Source organism: Capsicum annuum, chromosome 1, assembly GCF_002878395.1.
Source record: "Capsicum annuum cultivar UCD-10X-F1 chromosome 1, UCD10Xv1.1, whole genome shotgun sequence".
NCBI classification, from domain to species: Eukaryota; Viridiplantae; Streptophyta; class Magnoliopsida; order Solanales; family Solanaceae; genus Capsicum; species Capsicum annuum.
This window is the reverse complement of record NC_061111.1, coordinates 54519520-54542835: the sequence shown is the minus strand read 5'-3', so window position 1 is coordinate 54542835 and position 23316 is coordinate 54519520. Positions and strand designations below refer to the sequence as shown.

The window sequence follows — 23316 nt, the reverse complement described above, 5'->3', positions numbered from 1 at the left end:
CGTGGGGAGATCCTGGCGATACATCTTTTGGGGTATGTGGAGCTAATTATGAACTCATTGTTTGTTTATACTTTCGAAGACATTGGCCGAGGATGCTGCATGGAAGTTTGTGAAAGATAAAGCTTTTGATATGGTTACAATTAACCCAGAAATGGTTATAGGCAGTTTGTTACAACCAACACTTAATACAAGTTGTGGTACCATCTTGCATTTGCTAAATGGTATGCCTGATCTTAAAGCTGCTGATTTGTCTTTGATCTCGTCATCTGAACCTAGTTGTTTTATTTTCGACTCATCTTTATGATTTTTGAAGTGAAAAAAAAAAAAAAAAGCGAACCTGATTATTACCGATCCGTTAAAGTTTCTCGTCAAGAGAATGAATCTGACAAATCGATGTTTTTTTTTCTGTCAATTTGATAACTTCAGAAGATTTAAATAGGTCTACTTTGTATCTTTTTTCTTACGATATGTTTCTTCAATCTTGATGAGTAAATGTGTCAATACTAATTTTAAGTGATTCATAATATGTTTAAATACTTTTTTACTTCAAGTGGAACTTATTCATATCACTTGCTCACCTCTCAGCATAATTTCACGGGTGGTCATCCAACTTTTCCGTTTATTTACCCCTTAACATCTTTAAAGTGAATTAAAATAACCCCTTAAAAGCCTAACTCAAGTCAAGGCTGGGTGTTGTTAAACACGCATCCTTTGATTGGTTGATGTTATAACCCGACCCATTCTCATTTATAACCCGATCCACTCTTATCAAATACCCCCAATCCTAAATAATAATCCATTTCACTTTTCTCTCTCTAAAACCTCTCTATTTCACTCGTTTTCACTCAATTTCACTTCAAATAAGTTGATTTCTATGATTTTTTATGATTTCTATGTTGCTCCTTGACGAAATTTGACTACTCAGGTGATTATTAGGGTTGTTTTACTTTGATATTAGGATTTTTGCCATGAATAAATTCTAAACTCGTGTTTTTTATTTTTTTTTTCAGATTAACCATGAATTTTATCTATGTTACATTGAGGTTTCACCATGGAGGCAAATTACAACAAAAATCCCGTATTAAGTATCATGGAGGTACTGTTACTAACTGTTTCGATGTGGATGTGGATGTAGATAAACTTTCTTACTTTGAATTTATTGGTGTCGTGAAGGAAATTGGGTATAATTGTTCCTCGTGTATTGTTTATCCCAGACCTCCCAAAAGAAAAAAATTAGTAATAGTGACATGTGATAGGGACATGTTGGGTATTATACCTCAACTTAAAAATGGAGATGTTGTTGAGTTATATTTGACACATTTAGTTGATGAGGCTGATGTGGTCCCATCTATTGAATATGACCCCATGTGGGAGGAGAATCTTCTCCTACTTTTGGTAAAGAGTTAAGTTAAGACTTAGGAGACTGCGATAATTTAGGGTTTGAAGAGGACTTTGTAGAAGATGAAATACCTCATGAACCTATTTTTACTAAAAACTTGAGTGGTGGTAGTACCGTAGCTAGGGGTGAAGACCTAGGTAGTGGTGATGATGTTTTTTCTATTGAAGCACTTAGATGGTTGTAGTGGTAGTGTTTCTGCTATTAGTGGGGACTTAGGTGATGGTGGTGTTGCTGCTAGGGGAGAGAACTTAGGTGGTGGTGATAGTGATTCTTTTGCTAGTGGTGGGGACTTTGGTGATGGTGGTGTTGCTACTAGGAGTGAGAACTTAGGTGGTGGTGGTAGTGATTTTTTTGCTAGTAGTGGGGACTTTGGTGATGTTGGTGTTGCTGCTAAAGGTGAGGACTTAGGTGGTGGTGATGTTTCTACTATTGGTGAGGACTTGGGTGATTATGGTGGTGCTGCTAGGGGTGAGAACTTAGCTGGTTGTGGTAGTGATTTTTCTGCTGCTGGTGGGGACTTTGGTAATGATAGTATTGCTGCTAGGGGTGAGGACTTAGGTGGTGATAGTGGTAGTGCTAGGAGTGATAATTTAGATGGTGTAAATGGTATTTCTACTACTGGTGAGGATTAGGGTGGTGTTTCTGTTAGTATTGAGCAGAATTTAGGTGACACTACTTTTGTTACTGCAGCAGATGTCCCAGTTATTCCATTAGATTAAGAAAGTAAAACTGATGTTAGTGAAAAATCAAATTATTGTGATTTTTTTTATGAAGGTGAAGATTATGAATATTGTAGTGATGTTCATGGGGAGGTAAGGATTCTGAGGGAACAAAAGAGGGCTTCCAAAAAGAAGAGATCTAATGAAACCAAATCGAGAAAAAAAACCTAGAACAAAAGGTGTTAGTTTAGGTAAAAAAGGAGTTGATGTGGGATATGATGAATTTTTATCAAAGAATAAAAATGGTCTAGAGGGCAAGATATCTGGAGATGAGCCATATATTAATTCAGATAAAGAGGTTAATTTTGAAATAGATTCTGATGAGGATAATTATGGGGATGCTGAGGTTGAACAACCTGCTAGAATAGAAGGAAAAACAAGGAGAGCAAAAAGAAACTATAAGAGGATTTTGTTTGATCCTACTTATAAACTAATAGTTTGGGAGCTTGGACTTTGTTTTGCAAATGTTGGAGAGTTTAGAAAAGCTCTTACTAGATATGTTGTTTAAGAACATGTAGAGCTAGATAAGTTTGTGAATGAACCAAAAAGGGGGAGAGTAAAGTGCGTAGATGGTTGTCCATGGTTGTTGTTTGCAAGCACTGATTCTAGGACTACAGATTTTCAAATTAAGAAGTACATTTCAGTCCACAAGTATAATACCACAACAAAGAACAAATTGGTGAATTCTAAGTACTTGGCTGAAAGGTATAAGGATAGAATCACATCAGAGACTGGAATTAGAGTTTGTCAGTTTCAAGAGTTAGTAAAAATGATTTGGAGGTGTATACAGAGAGGACTGTAGCAAGAAAAGCGAGAAACATTGTGTTGCGGCAAATTATGGGTGATCATGTAGAGGAGTTCAATAGAATTTTGGATTATAGGGATGAGCTTTTAAAGACCAATCCAGGTAGCACATGTGTAGTGAGGCTTAGGGAAGAAACCTTTGAAGGTGGAAGAAAACAGTTCCAATCATTTTATATATGTTTTGATGCTTTGAATAAAGCATTCAAAGTTTGTGCCAGGAGATGTATTGGGTTTGATGGTTGTTTTTTGAAAAGTGTTTGTAAGGATCAATTACTTGTGGATGTTTATAAGGATGGGAATAACCAGATGCTACCACTAGCCTGGGTAGTGGTTGAAGTTGAAAACAAATTCACTTGGAGATAGTTTGTTAGATTTGTGAAGAATGATCTTGAGCTAGGAGATGGGTCTGAAGTGACTACTATTACTGATATGCAGAAGGTAACCTCATATATTTTCTCTTATTCATTTTCTGATTTTTTTTATTTTCACCTGTTTTATACTTATGCCAACTAATATATTTTATTTTGTTCAAGGATCTTGACAGTACAATTTTAGATTTACTGCTGAATACAGAACAAAGAATGTGTGTTAGACATGTTCTAGCCAACTGGTCTAAGGATTGGAGAGGTATTGAAAAAAGAAATTGTTTTTCGAAGTGTGCTAAATTTACATATGAGCAAGAATTAAGAAGAAATTTAGATCAAATGAAGATGTTAGGAGATAAAATTTATGAAGATCTTCTGTTGTACAACATAGAAAGGTGGTCTAAGGTTTACTTTAAATATCATAACTGATGTGATAGTGTTGACAACAACATGGCTGAAAGCTTCAATTTATGGATATTAGAGGCAAAATACAATACTATCATATCAATGCTTGAGGAAATAAAGGTTAAGATGATAAAAAGAATAGGACTGTTGAGACACTTTTCTGAAACATGGATAACTGATATTTCTCCTATAGCACTAAAGTGTTGCAAGATAACATATTAAAATCAATCAAGTGTACTCTTGAGTGGAATGGTGAATTTGGTTTTGAGGTTAAGGATAGATGGAGAAATACTTTTATAGTGAATTTGAGGGATAATACTTGTACATTTAGGTCTTGGATGTTAAAAGGTATACATTGTTGTCATACCATAGCTGCACTACACTTTAGAAGGCTAAAACCCATTAACTATGTTGCAGATTGGTCTACTAATGAAACTTACCTCAAGACCTATAGTTACTTCATTCAGCCTGTGACTGGTATGAAAATGTGACCCAAGTCAATCAATCTTTCTGTTATACCACCTACAATAAGAAATCTTCCAGATAGACCCAGTAAATCTAGAAAAAAAAAAAGCAGAATGAAAACAGGACTTGAAAGTTGTCAAAAAGGAGAGTTGAGATGACTTGCAGCACATGTCACAACAAGGGTCATAATAAAAGGAGTTGTCCATTGAATTCAAGTTTAACTAGAACTAGTGTGGGTTCTTCTTCTACAGCACCAAGCACAAGTAGAGGAAGAGGAAGACCAAAAGGTTATACAAAGGTAACATTTGACTTGTAATTTAATAGGATTTTAATTCTCTTTTATTTTCTTTCACTTTTTTCTCTCATTATATTTTTTATTATATGTTAGGTTGTTGCAGCAGCAGTAGCAGCTGCTGCTACTGATAGAGGGAGAGTATCACCTGCAGCAACTGCTGGTACTATTGGTGTTGATAGAGGAAAAGGGACTGCAACTTATGTTGTTAATAGTGCTACTGGTAGAGGTAGAGGAGCTAATACTGCAGTTGGTGGTGGAGCTGATAGAGTAGAGGAGTTGGTACTGCAGTTATTGGTGGAGCTGGTAGAGGTAGAGGAGCTGGTGCTACAGTTGTTGGTCAAGTTGGTAGAGGTAAAGGAGTTAATGTTGCTGTTGTTGATTGTGTTGGTACAGCAAGAGGAGATGGTGTCAGTGGTACTAACAAAGGTAGAGGGACAGCTTATAAAAGACCTAGAATGGTTAGAATGGGGGTGCTTCATACAGAGAATGGTTTTAAAATCCTCAATGTAAGTTAAAATTTCTTGATTATATTTGTCTAGTTCAAAGTAAACCTTTTTCAAGTCTTTAGTTAAATTTGTTCTCTTTTATTTTTGTCAGCCAGAAATGCCTATGAACTCCTCCATAGTGACTGAAAATCTTGGACATCACAAATCAACCTCAGGTGTGAAATAGAAAGGACAGAAAGTTGTGACCCAACAAGGACTTGAAGACATAAGAGCACAGAAAAGAATGACGACAAGGTCAAATGTTGCTTAACTGAATTATCTAAGCCAAATAAGTTCAACAACTTTCCAATAGAAGCCTGATTATGTTTTTCTCTTTGTGTATTGATAGTGTGTAATGAAATAGTAGTGATTTTAATTTAGCTAGTAGTTCAATTGAGGTGACTTCAACTATGCAGCTGTGACAGCACTAATTTGACATATTTTGAAAACAATGATGCAGTAGTGACTGTATTTTTGGTTTATATTTCTGTTAAAATATCAGAAGCTGTGACTGTAAGTTTTTGGCTAATGTTTCTGTTGAAATATCAGCAGTTGTGACTGCATTATTTTTACTAATGTTTCTGTTGAAATATCAGCAGTTGTGATTGTATTTTTTTGGCTAATGTTTCTATTGAAATCTCAATAGCTGTGACTGCATTTCTGTTATGTTGTGCCTGCAGTATTTTTACATTTTGCAGCTTCAAATTGTAATTTGTTGCATGCACTTATTTTTTGGCTATTAAATGATTCAAATGCAATCAATAAATACTCAAACAAACATAAAAGAAGTATAAGTTGCACCATTACAAAAGATACTCAAACAAACATGATTCACTTCATCTAAAAGCCTTTCTCTTCTTCATATATATAAGAGAATCCAAATACAAAAGAAGTTGCACTACTCAATACAATAATTTACAATACATAATCTAACAACAACCTAGTGCTACGGTAACCTCATTGAACCATTTTTCATATAGAGCATCCCAACTAAATAGCTTAAAGTTATTACTAATATACAGCAAAAAAACACAACAAAGAAGTGAGTATTGTCTCTAGTCCTTCCTTCAGCTATTCATCTCCATTTCTTTTCTTTCTCCTTGATCTTTCAAATCTCTTCTTCCAACTTCTCCAATTTCATATTAATCTCATTATCATCGTGTTTGGATTCTTTAGGCTTTTCGACTTCTTCTGAACTTTCCTTTGTTGATTTGTTCAATTCAATCAATTTCTCAACTTCATTGAAATGACAAGATTCAACTAAATTCTCAAGCTCACCTAGTTTTTCTATTAGTTTAGGAATTACATATTTGGACCTTGGATCAATGTCTTCTGTATTCCTCCAACACCAAAAGTCGCAAGATCTTGGACCCTTCAATGGTAACAAATAAAGAATGAATTAACCTTATTTCTCTTAGTCAATTCTGTCGAAATAACAAGAGAAAACGCAAAATTTGATATTTACCCCATAATAAGGACATTCTCAATATCTTCTACTAGGATTACTTGAAGTCCAAGATATCTTCAAATGCAACAAAATTTCATGATTACAATGAACTTGTTGCTTCAAAGCAGAATCATTTACTTCCATACAAAATTTACTCAAGTTAATTGACTTCATTATTGTGTGCTACAAGAAATTAATTTCACCAAATAAGATAAAATTTAGAAACAAAATTAAAGGAGACGATAAACAAAGCAATTCAAAATTCATTACGAAAGTAATTCCTAATAAAACAAAGATAAAGTAATGAATGAGATTATATCTTAATACGGAAAGGAGACGAAGCTAAAATCAATTCGATTTTGTATTTTTTTAATCCCAAATTTATGTGGCTTAATACAAATAAAGAGAGAGCAATTTTAATTTTTGCATCAATTTCATGAATTGAAGAAATTTTAGATTAAAGCTGAAGAAGAAGGGGGATAAATTAGGGTTTTTTATAGAAAAATCAGATATAACTGTTGGGGGGGTCCAAACGGGTATTTAAAAGAAAATAAATAGATAAGATTAAGTTTTTATGCACCCAACAATGCTTGTTTGCACGCGGGCTGGTGAGGGGTTAAATTAATTCACTTTAAAGATTTTAAGGGGGTAAATAAACAAAAGTTTAGTTTAAGTGTTAAAGTAAGTTAAGAGTTCGGGGGGAGGGGGGTTGATGTCCTTTCTCTATTTTTTGTCATAAATTTATTTTTTTTATTTTATTACACAAAAGTCATTTAACTTTGCCTCATCTTTCTCAAAAGTCATTTTGATATAATTTGGTTAAAACACTACCTAAAATTTGAGATGAAATAAAAATGATCTCTTGTGTTTAATGGTAGGTTCAAAATGACCCCTCACATATACTTTTAAGCAGTTTTGATCCACTATATTGCTAATAAAAATGAATCATTTTATTTCATTGACAAACTCCACCTACTAAATTAATGATATTGAAAAAAGGTAAAATAAAAAATAAATAAAATTAAAATCTATTTATCATAAATATGCAATAATTACATTTTCATTTACTTACCCTTTTACTAATGTACTACTCCCTCCGTTTCAAAAAGAATAACCTACTTTCCTTTTTAATCCATTTAAAAAAGAATGACCCCTTTTCTTTTTTAGCAACCTTTAAATTTTAACTTTTCACGTAGCATGTTTAAGACTATAAGATTGAAGGGCATTTTGGTACATTTGACATATCTTTAATTTAAGACCATAAGATTCAAAAGTCTTTTTTATTTTCTTAAACTCCATGCCAAATCAAACTAGGTTATTCTTTTTGAAACAGAGGGAGTATTTTGTTTGATTAATTTATAGACATTTTTTTACTTTTTCTACATATTATTTTGTTCATATTGTCATTATACTATTAAATAAGTTGATATGATTTTCAAATTATTTTATAATAATTTTAGTGAATTTTATTTTCATTATATTGACTATGGAAAGAAATAAAAATTTAAATGATGTTATTTATTATGAAATAAAAAATAAAAAAATTTGGATGATAGATATTTTGGAGAGGATGGGGACGGAGCTAAAAGATTTGTTGAAATTTGATAATGATGGCCTAATGAAAAATTTACAAATGTATTTCACTCCTTAGTTTTCTATTATTTCATAAAAGAATTAATTCCAAGTATACAGTTTTGTATAGTGATAAATAGATTAAAATAATTGTTATAAAGAAATCAAAACATTCAAAGTAAGTGTGGTATCATATGTAACATGAGAGATCAACTTTCAAAAACGAAATTTGTGAAGGGGTCTATGAAATTATTCTACAAATAAATAAATTAATCTAGAAAGCTACACAAAATTCTGTAATAAATCAAAAAAAAAAAAAAATTGCAGATAATAAACCTCTAAATTAAATGTGACTCAATATTGAATTTTTTTTTTCAGAATTTTATAAAATTTAACAATTAGAGTTTGTTAAGTGTTTGAAGAAAATCAAATGTACTCACATATAAGTAAACTTAAAGCACCAAAACTTGTCAAAAGTATATTTGGGGGATCATTTTGAACCTATCCTCAAACACAAGAAATTTTTTGTAAAATTTCATCTCACATTTTATGTAGGATTTTAATCAAATTATATTAAAATGACTTTTGTGAAAGATGTGACAAAATTAAATTAGTTTTGTCTAACAAAACAAAGGAAAGGACTTTTGAATAAAAATAGAAAGTTGAATAAACACCCATCAAATTTAATCCTCAACTCTGATAAGTGATAGGTATTGCAAATTTATTTGGTTGTGGTCTTTTTAGGAGGACAAGTCTTACATATTGGTCAAATCTTACTCGTATTGTTTCGTTTTGATTCAATTCTTATGTACAGTCTACTGTAACTCCCTGTTCCTACTTGCAGTGTGTTCCTTATGATCTCTTCCAGCTGAAAAAGGATGGAGATTATGTTCGAGTGTAAGATGTAACTTAGTTTACCTGGAGTAACTAGTTTCCCTCCCATTTAGCTACTGTGCTTCTTCCTAATTTCCAATATGGTTTGCACTTAATTTGGTCCTGTTCATGTTACTACAATGTGTTGGTATTCATGGTAAAGTTTAATTGTTTTCAGGGCAGGTGCTGAAACATGTCCAAACTCTACACAGTTGGATGGGTTAATGTGAAAGATGTCGCCCTTGCGCATATTCTAGCATTTGAAAACCCTTCAGCTAAGGGTAGATATTTAATGGTTGAGTCAGTTGCACACTACTCTGAGATAGTAAAGATATTACGGGAGCTTTGCCCTACAATGAAGCTTCCAGAAAAGTAAGTTTCTTCTACGTGTAATATCTTCGATAGGGTTTATCTTCTTGAAATGTGCATCTTTGATTTTGAAATGTGGTGTTTCACAAAATAACTTGAGCATGCTCTAATTACATAGTGGTGCGGCTAGTAGTTGAATTCATATGGTTTACTTGTTAGATTTGTTTTTCCCTCCAGGTGTGCTGATGATACGCCAATTCCGCCAAAGTACCAGGTCAACATTGAAAAAGCAAAACAGTTGGGTGTTGAGTTCACTCCCTTGGCTGAAAGTGTCAAAGAAACTGCTGAAAGCTTGAAAGAGAAGAAATTTTATTGAGATGAACCACCGTGGTGTGATTGAGAACCTGTCTGGATTGACTTTTGGCTTATAAGCTTTAAGTTAAAAATTCTTACTTGACTTTTGGCTTATTTTTATAGTTTTAGCTTAGAACCAACTGCTTCTGAGCACTTTTTTGATTTATCCAAATATTACAGAAGTGCTTATAAGCTATTTTGGCTTAAAAGCACTTAAATTAAGTCAATCCTAACAGGCTCCGAGTCTCCAAATTTTAGAGAACATGCTTATGTTTGTGTCCATCATCCGTCGGAAAGATTGGGATAATCAAACCTTCACTACTTGTCGTTTTGTGATCCAGAATTTTAATGGCGTAAGCGCTTAATGTCTGCCATCACTTGTATTGATGGTTATCTTGGCTTTGTTAAAACTACTTTTTAGCCATGTTATCTTTCTGACTTTGGATGTTACAAGTGTTGTAATATTTAGCAACCTTATGTTAAATGTGCATTTGATCTGTTGTTTATGTTTGTGCAAGAACTGTACCAGGATGGTTTTGTATGTTTTTCTTCCCTATTTAATAATAATGGTGTATGGGTCGACACACATTTCTATTATTTCACAGGTACCTGCTATCTGAGCCAGCGTCGATGCTAGTATTTCCTGCTTTGTTTTTTTTTTAAAAAAAAAGAAGACATTTTTGAGCAATTTGTAGACATAATGCATCCATAAGCTATTTGGCATTTACATTTATCACATTTCCCTTTAGGGGGAAATGCATGAAAAATGCCCCCATCGAATTCCAGTTAGGTACTTAAATTTTGCAACATTTCACAGACCTTTCCTTAGATTTGGCTTCACAACACTAACGTTCCTTATGATTTACTGTATTATGTATGCCTCCTTTGTTTTGATTCTTTTTTTTTTTTAAATGGTTTTTTTACTGGGATTCTTCCCATATTCTCTCTATATGTGAAAATTTCAATCAAATTTTGGAATCCTAGTTTATTACTCCCTCCGTTCAGAATAAGTGAATTTTGGGGTATTTATTGGTATTCAAAATAAGTGAATCATTGAATTTTTTTCCAAATTTACCCTTATGATTTGACAACCAATTAACTTTTGAAAAGGTATTACAAGGTCAATTTTTTCTTTTTTTGGGTAAAAATGAAAAGTTGTGTTAAATTTATGTCTTTAATGATTTTTTCTTAATCTTTGTGCCAAAATCCAACAATTCATTTATTATGAAATGGAGGGAGTATTTGTCAGCAAATCTCTTTCAATGACTTCAAATAAAAAAAAAGAAGACAGCCCGGGCATTAAAGCCGTTGTACTCTTGATCACATGACAATAACTTTACCAGTCCAAGACTCCCCTTTCAAAAACTTTAAATACGTTTAATTATGAGATAATACATAAATATGACCCTAATTTAACACCAAATTATAACTTTGACCTTAAATTTTGACAGTGCACAAATATGACCTTTAACTATTCAAAACTGCACAAATATGACCTCCGATCCCACGTGGCAAAACGCGTCTTCAACACGCAAAACTGGGTTCGTCCAGCTTAAAATCTAAGGGCGTCATACATAAATATGATCCTAAACTCGACACCAAATTATAACTTTGACTTTAAACTTTGACAGTGCACAAATATGACTTTTAACTATTCAAAACTGCACAAATATGACCTTTAAATGACTTTTCACTATTATTTTTTCATCATTTTCGGCTCAAAGATGAAAATGACATTTAATTTCTTTTGTCATTACGGAAAAAGAGCAATATTGAAGATTTATTTATTAGGTGGGTCAGTCTCACACGAAAATTTGGTGTTAAGTTTAGGATCATATTTATATTTATGTATTATCTCTTTGATTATTTGTTCTTTTTATAGAGAAAGAATAAAATTCTATAGAAAGGTTTCTTTTAACAATCTAAACCTTAATTTTGGAACTTGACGACGTTAAACTTTAGGATTCAAAACTTTGAACAAGTCAATGTAATCATTTGGAACGTGTTTGAAGGTTCGGTTCGGGTTGGGACCCAAGGGACTCGAGTGGGTTTTGGCACTAAAGTCCCAAAATGGACGATTATTAGTGTCGCGTGAGTCTATTTGCGATCATGTAGGGCCTCGCTGGATTGCTCTTTGTGGTCACAAGGATCCTAGTCATGATCGCAATGAAGAAACACTTGTCAACATAAATTTAAAATATTCAAAATTTTGTGTTATTTCAACCATTTTAGATATTGAAGCTCGGTATACTGTGATTTAAATAGGAAAATTCATCATGAAAATTTTGCTTAGTTATTCTAATTACTCCAACAAGGAGAAATACTTAGTTATCTTTCGCCATTCGGTGTAAAAGACTTATCATCTTTTTCCTCCTAAGAATGGATGATAGAGGTCTTTGTAAAGACGATAAAATTATACCAAGTGGGGATCTTTTTGATAGCCTTGGTCGGCTCAATGGTAGAGTCATTAAAGCTATTGTTTTAGGCCCAAAATAATAATTATTTCTATGTATTACTCCATTTTATATAATACATTTTTCATTTTAAATTATTTGTTGTGTTTTTTTTTTTGACACGCTCAAACTATCTTATCATTAAAATATTTACTTATGTATATTCATAAAACAAAAAGTAAGTTTTATGTCTCTTTAGTATTTGAATATCAGTATGTTACGAAATAAGTTTTAAGTTACTTTTTATGATTCAACTTTAGGTCATCATTTTGATTGAGTCATTCATGGTGATAGCCTCTGTGAAGATCTTTATATTGTTGTAGTTTTGATGATTGACAAACTTATTGAGAGACCTGGTTTGTGCCACTATCATTCGTAAAGTCTGCTTCGTGACAACTATAACAATACTGTCCTCTGTCAGCACTAAACTGCAGTGATCCTCCCTCTCTTCCAATGAGAATCGTTTTTCTCTCTCATCATTTCTCATATATATATATACAACATTACATGAGAAGAAAACTTAATTTTTGCAAAATCAAAATCGTCTTTCTTCCTGCAAAAGTTATTGTATGTGTCATCGAAGAAAAAGGTTCAACAACTGAAAAACAATCTTGTTCACAGGGAAAACATCTTTTTGTTCTAGGTTGATTGAGTTTTTGTTTTTGTTTGTACATTGCAAGCCTACTTCTCATCTAGGGGCCAGTGTGGGTGTCTTGTTTTCTCTCCTTTATCACAATTCTGAGTTGATAGCTATTGTTGTATGTTGTTGGTGTCTTTACAATAATGTTATTGTGGAGGGTGCTTACAACAGAGTTAATGCAAGGGTTTGAAATTTAAGAGTATAATTGCATAGGTCGTAATTTGAATTTTGTTGACTAATTAGTAAAGTGGTTGGTGAAAATCTCGTGGTTTCACTACCTTGATTAGGATGTGCTGTGTCTTTTGTTTCTGTTGATTACTTTCTGCTTCAGCTGTAATACTCCATTTATAGTAATTAAAAAAAATTATTAATTGATTTTTGGAAAAGATAATATATCCATAATTAGACCCTTCATTTTGCATCTACACGTAAAAATCTTTAAGCCTTGAAAGAAGATAGGGCCCGACTGTTACTGACAAACACGTCAATTGGGCATAGGTTTAGACTCATTGTAAGTTTTAGATAAGTCATTTAGGGGTGGTTTTTAATTTATGTCCTTCTCCAAAATAAAGCTTTGACATACTATGGGGGAAGTACATTAATGTCATATGCTAGCAATTTATTTATAAGGTCAAACACATCCACAGGCCATTCAATTTGGTACCATCTTTCACTTTGCCATCTCAAGTGAACGTTGTTCATTTTTGACACCTCAAGTAGCATACACGGGTGTTATTTTGGCAATTTTTGCTGAATCAACAAAAATATATCGTGTGCTTGTATTACACACACTGATAATGTAGAAAGGAACCAATTATAAAAGGACATTTCTCATTTTTATAAAAATAATTTTATATAATTAATTTTAAAAAAAATATTAATAACCCCACCCCCACCTTATTATTAGGGGTACGCGTTCAGTCGGTTTGGTCTGATTGTTTAATATCGGTTCGGTTTATTGATTTTCGGATTGGTTCGGTTTTTACAAATTCGGTTCGGTTATTTCGGATTTTTATTTCAGTTTGAAATATTAAAGTAGTTAGCCTCTCTTTTTCATAACTAAGCATTTAAATTGATGGGTTGTTTTAGAAAAAATATTTTTTTTCAAACCTGTTTTTCATTCCCAAATATAAATAACTATAAATAACTCTACATGGATGAAACGAAATAAAATAATCAAAAGCTTAACATAATACATAACGTCATTAATCATTACATATAATATAATCTTGCATAAATAGTTCATAAAACAGTCCAAAGTCACCAAAATAGTCCATAAAATATTTAAGTCACTAAAATAATCCATAAACAGCCTGCGGCGTATGCAAATTTGCTGTTAAATGTTAATTATGAATGTGAATTACTAAATATTATATATATATATATATATATATTATTTATTTATTTATAAAATTTTGGTTTTCCGGTTTAACCGAATTTTTTTTTTTAAATGAAAACCAAACCGAAATTCTAAAATTACAAACCAAATTCGATCCGAAAAACCGAAACCAAAATTAAATTTCGGTTTGGTTTTTCAGTTTTTTCGGTTTAAATCAAAATATACCCACCCCTACTTATTGTATCAACTTCCTAACCACCCCCCACCCCATATCATCTTCCTCAACCCAACCCAACCCCAAATTGTTTGCCGCCACCCCACCCCCAAATTTTCTTCTGCCACCCTCCCCCACCCCACCCCTAAATCGTTTGCCTCCACCCCATCCTCCCCTACCCCCACCCACCCACCCCCTTCATATTGTCTTCTCCAATCCATAAATCCCCACCTCCAACCACTGCAACAATCCGACGAAATTGACATCAAATTCACAATAACTTGACAATATTTTACAATAATTTTTCACCCTCCATCTAAATTGACAATAATTTGGTCTCAACAAAAATAAATTGGTCAAAAAAATTATTTTAAGAAGGAACCCGTTTAGCCTCAATTTTAAGAATAGGAGAAAATAAACTTGATAACAAAGACAAATAAAAGTTATACTTCCAATATGTCTAGTTCCAAGGCAAACTTGGTTTTATATTTTGATAAGCTATAACACATAGATGCTGCCTAGCTCCGCCAAGGTTGGAAACAAGCGGTAATTTCTACTTGGTGATGAGGAGATGTTGTTGTCTAGTTGCTTTAGTATGGTTTCGTGCAGATATATCTTTGATATATTTTAGTTGCATCACATTTAAGAGTAGACTCAATTAATGAAAATTAAGTGAAGGTAAGTTTGATGGTGATATTGAATTTAATTGTGGTGCAAAAATTATCGAGGTGAATAGTAAAATTAATGATGGTTATGCGAAAAATTTGGTTACACTATTTTTAATTTTCTACAACAATCATGGAGATGTGATTTTTAATTTTCAAAATTAGTATGTGATTTTTTTTTCTTCTTTATTTTTTAAATTCAAAAATTTGGTGGTGGTTTGGTGGATGATGGTGGTGATGTTGGAAGGTGGAGCTGATGGATGGGGAAGAAGAAGGTTTAAAGCTGATGTTGAAAGCTTAGTAATGGTTATTAATGGTGGTGGAAGGTTGAGTTGGTGGAAGAAGAAAGAGGGAAGATGGACAAGGTAAAAAAAATACAAAAATCATAAAATAGAGCTCCTCACGCGCCTTTAGTGTAGTGCAACATATACAATATGTTGAATCAGCAAAAGGTGTCAAAGTGACACACTTTATAGCTACTCGAGGTGCCAAAAGTGAACAACGTCCACTTGAGGTGTCAAAGTGAAAGATAGTGCCAAGTTAAGGGGCCTGTCGATGTGTTTGGCCTATTTATAATGAAATGTCCTCTTACATATTTTATCTCTCCAACTAATCTCTAATTTCTAATATTAAAAATGTTTAATTTCTATCTCTAATCTCTAATATTAAAAATGTAAACAGCTTTAAAAATATTGTTTAAACTTTTGTTCTTCATTAAAAAGACTTTCTTTTAGACGAAATCATCTTTTCACTTTTTTTCTTCAACTAAGTATCCTATTTAATATCATTTTAATATTAACCATAATAAATCTATAATTTTATTTTAATAAAAAAAAATCTTACTACAAAATAATTTCTAAGTTTATGATAGTACTAGTGAAGTTAGCCGCGCTTCGCGCGGTCATAAAATTATTTGTGCTTCATGCAGTCATTAAAGACTTTGTTAAATTTATGACTTAATTTTTTAATATCTAATTAAATAAGTTGAAAACATTTAAAGTCTTTTTTTGACATGAAAACATTAAAATACTTTCATGTAAAATGTTTTAATCTCTTTTGGGTAGTTAAACACATTAATTGATGTGCCTTAATTTTCAATCATTACAATATTAATTCAATAAAGAAGTTAATTCAATATTAGCATTTGCAACATTAATAAATCATTAATGTTTTACATTCTATAGTTGTAACTGATGTTTTTATTCGCAACAGTTATAGTTGTAATCTAAGTGTTCATTAGCTGAATTATTACAAGTCACAACGGTACAATACTTTTCATTTAATTAAATGTATTAAGCTAACATATTTTTTAATTCAAATAGATAGGAGATTATTATTATTTAGTAAAATGGAGAAAAATATTTAAAAAGAAAAGAAAAAAAAAGATTTTTTAAGTGATAAAGAGATGCTACATCACCTTATCACCTTATTTATAGATGTTTATAAGTATTTACCTTTAATTTGTTAATGCTTTCATAAATTTCATCTTCTTTAAAATCTAAATCTAAAAAATATTTTAAAAAGAAATAAAAAAATTAAAAAAAAAATAAACTGTTTTGCCATAAATTTCTAAAATCAATTGGTAGGAATCTTTCCTTCCTCTTTCTCTTTCTTTTACCTAAAATAGATTAATATAGAGAAGAGGAAAAGATGAGGTGTAATTAAGAGAATTAACAAAGTAGTTTTTGAAATTTGTAATGCACAAAATAAATAAATAAAATTTGAGAAGACGAAAAATTAAAATAAAATAAAATTGAAAAGCAAAAAAAAGTCAAAAAAATATTAATTTTTGGTCAAAGAACTATAGATATCATCTTCTAATAAACTACAATTATATCTAAATAGAGATTGCATGTTTAAAAATTCTTATATAGTAAAATATCAATTAAATTTTATGTTAGCAACAAAATAAGCAGTATAAACAAAGTGTACAACTTTATAATAAAATCTTGTTATTGAATAATACATTTTGTATTTGGTGAAACAGTTATTTGACAAATCTGAAATAAGCAACAATAAGTGTATCTATATTTTTTTTAATAAATCATTCAAAAATATCTACTTTTCTAATCTAATTTGGTCATCTGTCTTGATGAATTATACATTTTTCTTCGTTTTGACAATGAATTTATTCGAAACTAATTTGATCATTCTTTCTTTGATGAATTTTACACCGCCATCAAACTTTCTTCTTCATCCTTGGTTGAACTTGTGTTTGGTTCTTATTACACAAGAAGAATCTGTGAATGATAAATCTATGATCTTCATCATAGTAACCATATTGACAAATCTTTTCAATAGTCTCCCTTTGATTATTGATCACATGATTGATGAAAAGAATGGAAAAAAGATTTGAAAAGAAGAAAAAAATATATACTAATAAAGAGAAATGGAAATGAGCATCCAACAATTCTATAGATTATTGTATTAATAAATTGATCAAGTAGTTGAGAAGATATTTTATTAAATAGAGAATACAAATAGTTGGAGGTTTTCTTATAACTCATGAGATATAATTAGATGTAGTAAATATGATATAATTTTCTTATAACAAATATGATTGATTGATTTTTTATTTATTCTTCGGTTTTACCCCAAAATAAAAGAGTCAGTTGACTTTTACTTTAAAAAAGGTTTGTTTTCATGGTAATGGAAAAGGTTCAAAAATGCCCCTGCAAAAATACCCCTCCGTTAAATATTTGGCTCAAAAATACCCCACCCTCTAACATAATTTGGAAAAAGATTAAAAATACCCCTGAACTATCTAAAATGGCTCAAAAATACCCCTCTGTTAAATATTTGGCTCAAAAATACCCCTCCCTTTAACGAAATTCCACCAAGCATGCCACCCAGATAAAAAAAACCATGTGACTATGCCACATTACCATCCACATGTAAAATGTTAGTATTTTTTAATTGAGTTAATACATAAAAATGACCCTAAACTTGACACCAAATTATAATTTTGACCTTAAACTTTGATAGTGCATAAATAGGAACTTTAACTATTCAAAACCTGAACAAATATGACCTCCGATTTTGCAACCCCATGCGAGAGTCTCACTCGCGCCTACGTGGAAAAGTAATCCAATCATACGGTGCCACGACGTTAAAAGGGCTGACTTGGAGAGAGGTCATATTTGTGCAGTTTTTAATAGTTAAAGGTCATATTTGTGCACTGTCAAATTTTTACTTTTTGCGTTAAAACGACGTCGTTTTTATTATTATTATTATTATTATTATTGTTGTTGTTGTTGTTGTTGTTGTTGTTGTTGTTGTTGTTGTTGTTGTTATAATTTATTTATTTATTTCTATATTAGCAGCACCTAAATTTTTTTAATTTAAAAAAATTATTAGTATTATTATTTTCTTATTTATTTCTATAGCAGCAACACCTAGCTTTTTTTTAATTTGAAAAAAACAGTCACTAGCAGGGATCGAACCCGCATAATAGGCTGAAGGAAGCGCCCAAGAAGAGCAAATAACACCACTGGGTTATCTAAGTGCCTTGTTTTATGTGGTCAACATTAATATACTTACATAAATATACACTTTCTATCTTATATATATACAACATAATTTTTTTACGGAGGGGGTTTGGGTGAACCCCATGGCAACTACATTGGTCCGCCCCTCGTTAATTTAATAACGTTTTAATAACGTTAATTTAATAATATTTTAATTACGTTAATTTGATAACGTTAATTTAATATAGTACTACTACTATCCTTAATAACATTAATTTAATAACGTTTTATTACAACTATAATTTTTTTATTATTAGTATAGTTTCATCTTTAATTTAATATTTAAATAAATAATTTTTAGATATATTATATAACTTAAATCCATCCTCTGCTTTATAATATATATACATGCCCGCTCGATTTTTTCGCATGAGGCTGACCCGCCTAATTAATAAATCTTCAATATTGCTCTTTTTTCGCAATGACAAAAGAAATTAAATGTCATTTTCATCTTTGAGCCGAAAATAATGAAAAAATAATAGTGAATAGTCATTTAAAGATCATATTTGTGCAATTTTGAATAGTTAAAGGTCATATTTGTGCACTGTCAAAGTTTAAGATCATATTTATGTATTATGCCCTTAGATTTTAAGCTAGACGCGCCCAGTTTTGCGTGTTGAATACACGTTTTGCCACGTAGGATTGGAGGTCATATTTATGCAGTTTTGAATAGTTAAAGGCTATATTTGTGCACTATCAAAGTTTAAGATCAAAGTTATAATTTGGTGTCAAGTTTAGAGTCATTTTTATGTATTAGCTCTTTTTAATTATATGACATTCCTTTCTTATTTATTTTTATTTTTATTTTTATTTTTATTTTTATTTTTATTTTATTTTTATTTTTATTTTTTTGCAAAGCAGTGAAACGAAAAAACCAAAAAATCAATCTTTTGCTAATTACTTCATTAGTGTTTTAAAAGTTCTAGCTTTCACCTTTTCATTAGTGTTTTAAAAGTTCTAAATTTCATCTTGTTATTGTCGTTTGGGATGAGCGACAGCTTGATCTTGATCTGATGTTGACTCGAAAGGGGAGCTAGAATTTTAACTTTTAAGCTAGCAAATGTTGATATACTAATAATAGAGTTGAATTTACTACATGCAAATTCTTTTTCAAAATAAATGAATTCCTTTTAACACTTGTTAATCATTCGAAATGAATTCATTCTTCTAAATTCAATTTTGATGAATAATCTTATTATTTTTAGAACAAGTTTGAAAAGAAGTAAAATGATACTTAATATTGATAAATTATTCTTTAATTATGTCATTCATTAACTTTTTGAAGACATGTGTCATATTCAAAGATTCATTAATTTTAGATTAGAGGAGGTATTTATTAAATCATTTTAACATTGAGTAAAAGCTAGCAAAATCAAACACATCTTTCGAGTAACTAATTTGAAGTTTAGTTTGAAATTTGTTACTTGTACGAGTAAATCTTAATTTTAAATTTTATAATGGCCTAATAATTAATGAGTTTATCAGTTTAATAAGACTCTTTTGTTGGGTTTCATATTTTTAAACCTATTAACAAGAAAAAACTTATTTTTTAGATGATCAAAGGAATTTGATAATAGCGATGTTACATTTAATAAATTTTTTCAAAAAACATATTATGTTACCACCGTTTGTCTATTTTGATTAAAAATGAAAAAGCCGTATAAGTTTTGTCCATTTCACTGACGTTTTTAAATAAAAAGAAAAATAAAAATAAAGAAGAAAGGAATGTCATATAATTAAAAAATACTAACATTTCACATGTGGATGGTAATGTGGCATAGCCACGTAGTTTTTTTTATCTAGGTGGCATGCTTGGTGGACTTTCGTTAAGGGGAGGGGTATTTTTTAGCCAAATATTTAACAGATGAGTATTTTTGAGCCATTTCAGATATTTCAAGGGTATTTTTGATCCTTTTTCGAATTTCATTAGAGGGAGGGGTATTTTTGAGCCAAATATTTAATGAAGGGGCATTTTCGCACCAAAAATCTAACGAGGAGCATTTTTAAGCTATTTCAGATAGTTCAGTAGTATTTTTGAGCTTTTTCCGTTATGGTAATACCACTGGATGCTTCTTTTTTTTGTTACAACAAGGAACCCCTAAAACAAACAATAGAAAATCCCAGTAATACTCCAAGAAGTTTAAATAAAAAATCGTTGTCTCCTAAATAGCTTTCTTTTGGGGGGGGGGGGGGGGAGAGAATTATCCGGATTAGTTATTATTAGGTTTTTATTACCACTTAAAGCCTAATTTTTAATTAATTATAATTCATAGCCCATTCTTGCCTATTAATTATTCTTAATTACAATTCATAGTTTTTCTCATGTATTTTCTCTCTTTTTCTATTTTCTATTATTCTCTTCTTCTTTTTTGTTTTTCAGTTTTTTTTCTTCCGTTCTTCTTTTCCTTTTTGTATTGCTTTCTGTTTATTTTTTATTTTTTTATTTTTTTATTTTTATTTTTTATTCATTTATTTTTGTAGCCTTATAGTTACACGCTAATACAACCATAATTGTAGCTTAAATCATATTTTCATCTTTTTTCTATATATTTTTTTCTTTCTGCAAACTTTTTTTTTTTTGCAAGGTTTAATTAAAGAACCATGGACTTATTGTTGATATTTTGAGATGAAATAAATTTAACCGAAAGCGAACGTGAGAAGTGTGTTTGTGTGGCCTATTTTTTTTTGCATCTTCTTTGATTCTTTTATCGTTCTTTTTTATTTTTTTGGCCATTTTTTCTCCTTTTTTATTTTTTTTATATTTTTTCATTTGTTGTGGATTTTATATTTTATATTTTTTTGTATCATACTATGTATTTTAAATAAATTTATTATCTGTAGTTGAATAGTTTAGTTGTGAATATGTATAATTTCTCATTCGTATTTTTGTATATAAATAAGTATATTGATTAATTGTATTTAGTTGAGACTAAAATATATAAATATGCAATTTGTCTTTCAATGCAAATATATCATTGTATTTCGTATTTCAAATTTATCATTTATATTTGTATATAAACAAGTATCATTTTGTATGCATATGGTTCAAGTTGTATAAACATGTGTCATTGATACAGATGTAACATTTGTATTTGTATAATTTATTTTTTTTATTTTTATTATGATGCAAATTGTATCAATAAATGTAAATACGAGTCTTCATAGAATGAAAAATTACAATTTTTTTTTAATGTTTAAAAATACAAATGATGTTGTCAACTACAAATTCAAATACAAACAAATGAAATTACAAATACAAATACAATATACGATCAACTTATAAATACAAATATAAAATAATTCTTTAAAAATACAAATACATCGACGAAAATAGAATACAAATTGTACATAGTCACGGCTAAATACAATATGCAATAAACTTACAAATACAAATACAAAATAATTCTTTAGAAATAAAAAGACATCGACGAAAATAGAATACAAATACAAATATAATATGCAAACACAATAAAACTACAATACAAATATAATCCAATATAATATACAGTCAATTATAAAATACAAATACAAAATAATTTAAAAATACAAGTGCGAATTATATAAAATATAAATAATGGTGCGAACTAAAAAATATAAATACAAGTGCGAAATATAAAATACAAATATAATGTGAACTACAACATACAAATACAAACAGAAACTTTAAAATACAAATACAAATGCAGTTGTATCAACGAATACAAAAATATAAATGACGGTGTGACTACAAATATGATAAATAATTATAGTATTTACGTTATCATCCATGAGTTGTGATCGGGTAGTCATATTTTTTGAAAATACAAAAAATATAAAATAGAACAAAAAAATAATAAAGAAAATATGTACAAAAAAATAAAAAAATTAAAGAAGAAAAGAAAAGAAGAAAGAGAAATGGAAGTTAGAGATAGAAGAGAGTAAAAAATAAAAGAAAAAAAGAAAAAAAATTGGAAAAAATAGAAAAAGAAGAAGAAAAAATGAGGAAAACACGACAAAGGAAAAAATATAAGAAAATGAAAAAGAAAAAAAAATGATAGTGTTTTTGGCGAGACTAAATATCTAGTGTATTTATGTTTTCATGAATACAGACCACTAAGTAAAAGTAAATACAACAGTTGTGAATCGAATACAACGGCTAAATAGGGACTGTATTTATATTTTATATGAATACATACTATCTGTAAAACTGAATACAACGGGCGTAAATCGAATACAACGACTATAAATTAGAGCTGTCAATACGGGTTGGCCCAGCCCGTATGGATTTTGAGTTTGACGGGTCTGGTCGGGCTGGCCCATTTAAATGACGGACCAAAAAATACCAACCCCACGCTTTTACCCTGCAGGCTGCGGGCCTCACGGGCCAGCCCACTTTTTAAAAAATATTATTTTATAATTTAATTTTACACTGTTAATAAATATAAACATTTATCACACAATAACACATAGTATTAATGTTTGTTAATCAAAAGGGAGCCAGAGCTCGAATCACCCAAAGTAGGAAGAAAACAAAGAGGTGGCACTACTCAATCAGAAACATCATGGTTGAAAGTCGATAGCGCGTTGAGGGAGATATAGTGAAGAGGAGGCGGCTAGCTGAACTAAGAAAATTAGGAAAGTGAAGAGTACAATGTACTCTTTATGTTTTAGTGGTAGATATTTAATTATTTTATTATTTATTAGATAGGAAAGTAGGAAACTTTCCAGTTTTCATTTTCTTTGTTAATGGAACCGGTCAATGATCATCATTGGACTTGATTGTTTTTTAACTCTTTTATTATTTTTCAGTATTGTATTTTATTTTTAAATTATTTATTATTTGATTGATGGATCGGTCCATGGGCTAGCCCAACCCACATTCCTCAAGCCCTACGGGCCATGGACTTATCCGGGCCGGGCTAAAAAGTTCTGTTCTTAAATGGGCTGCAAAAATTGAAGCCTACCCTATCAAATTACAGGTCAGGCTGAGCTGGCCCACCGGGCCTT

At 30.6% G+C, this 23316-nt stretch overlaps 2 protein-coding genes across 2 annotated transcripts; both read left to right on the top strand.

Moving 5' to 3' along the window:
- The first annotated feature begins 3417 nt into the window (after positions 1 to 3417).
- LOC124886365 lies at positions 3418 to 5087 on the top strand. The gene is made up of 2 exons (XM_047394315.1): positions 3418 to 4455; positions 4546 to 5087. Exons 1-2 carry the CDS (start codon positions 4312 to 4314, stop codon positions 4960 to 4962), a joined length of 561 nt encoding a protein of 186 aa, XP_047250271.1. The 5' UTR covers positions 3418 to 4311; the 3' UTR covers positions 4963 to 5087.
- Positions 5088 to 8677: 3590 nt separating this feature from the next.
- On the top strand, positions 8678 to 10094 carry LOC107846830 (phenylacetaldehyde reductase-like). Its single transcript, XM_047394339.1, has 3 exons — positions 8678 to 8853; positions 9008 to 9201; positions 9376 to 10094. Exons 2-3 carry the CDS (start codon positions 9023 to 9025, stop codon positions 9512 to 9514), a joined length of 318 nt encoding a protein of 105 aa, XP_047250295.1. The 5' UTR covers positions 8678 to 8853; positions 9008 to 9022; the 3' UTR covers positions 9515 to 10094.
- The last annotated feature ends 13222 nt before the right edge of the window (positions 10095 to 23316 follow it).

What these genes read in the sequence shown, in the direction of transcription:
- LOC124886365 (XM_047394315.1), top strand. Translation starts at nt 4,312, where the DNA reads ATGACTTGCAGCACATGTCACAACAAGGGTCATAATAAAAGGAGTTGT. An exon ending in GACCAAAAGGTTATACAAAG is followed by an intron (nt 4,456 to 4,545) that starts GTAACATTTGAC and finishes ATTATATGTTAG; the next exon opens with GTTGTTGCAGCAGCAGTAGC.
- LOC107846830 (XM_047394339.1), top strand. Translation starts at nt 9,023, where the DNA reads ATGTCCAAACTCTACACAGTTGGATGGGTTAATGTGAAAGATGTCGCC. An exon ending in ACAATGAAGCTTCCAGAAAA is followed by an intron (nt 9,202 to 9,375) that starts GTAAGTTTCTTC and finishes TTTTCCCTCCAG; the next exon opens with GTGTGCTGATGATACGCCAA.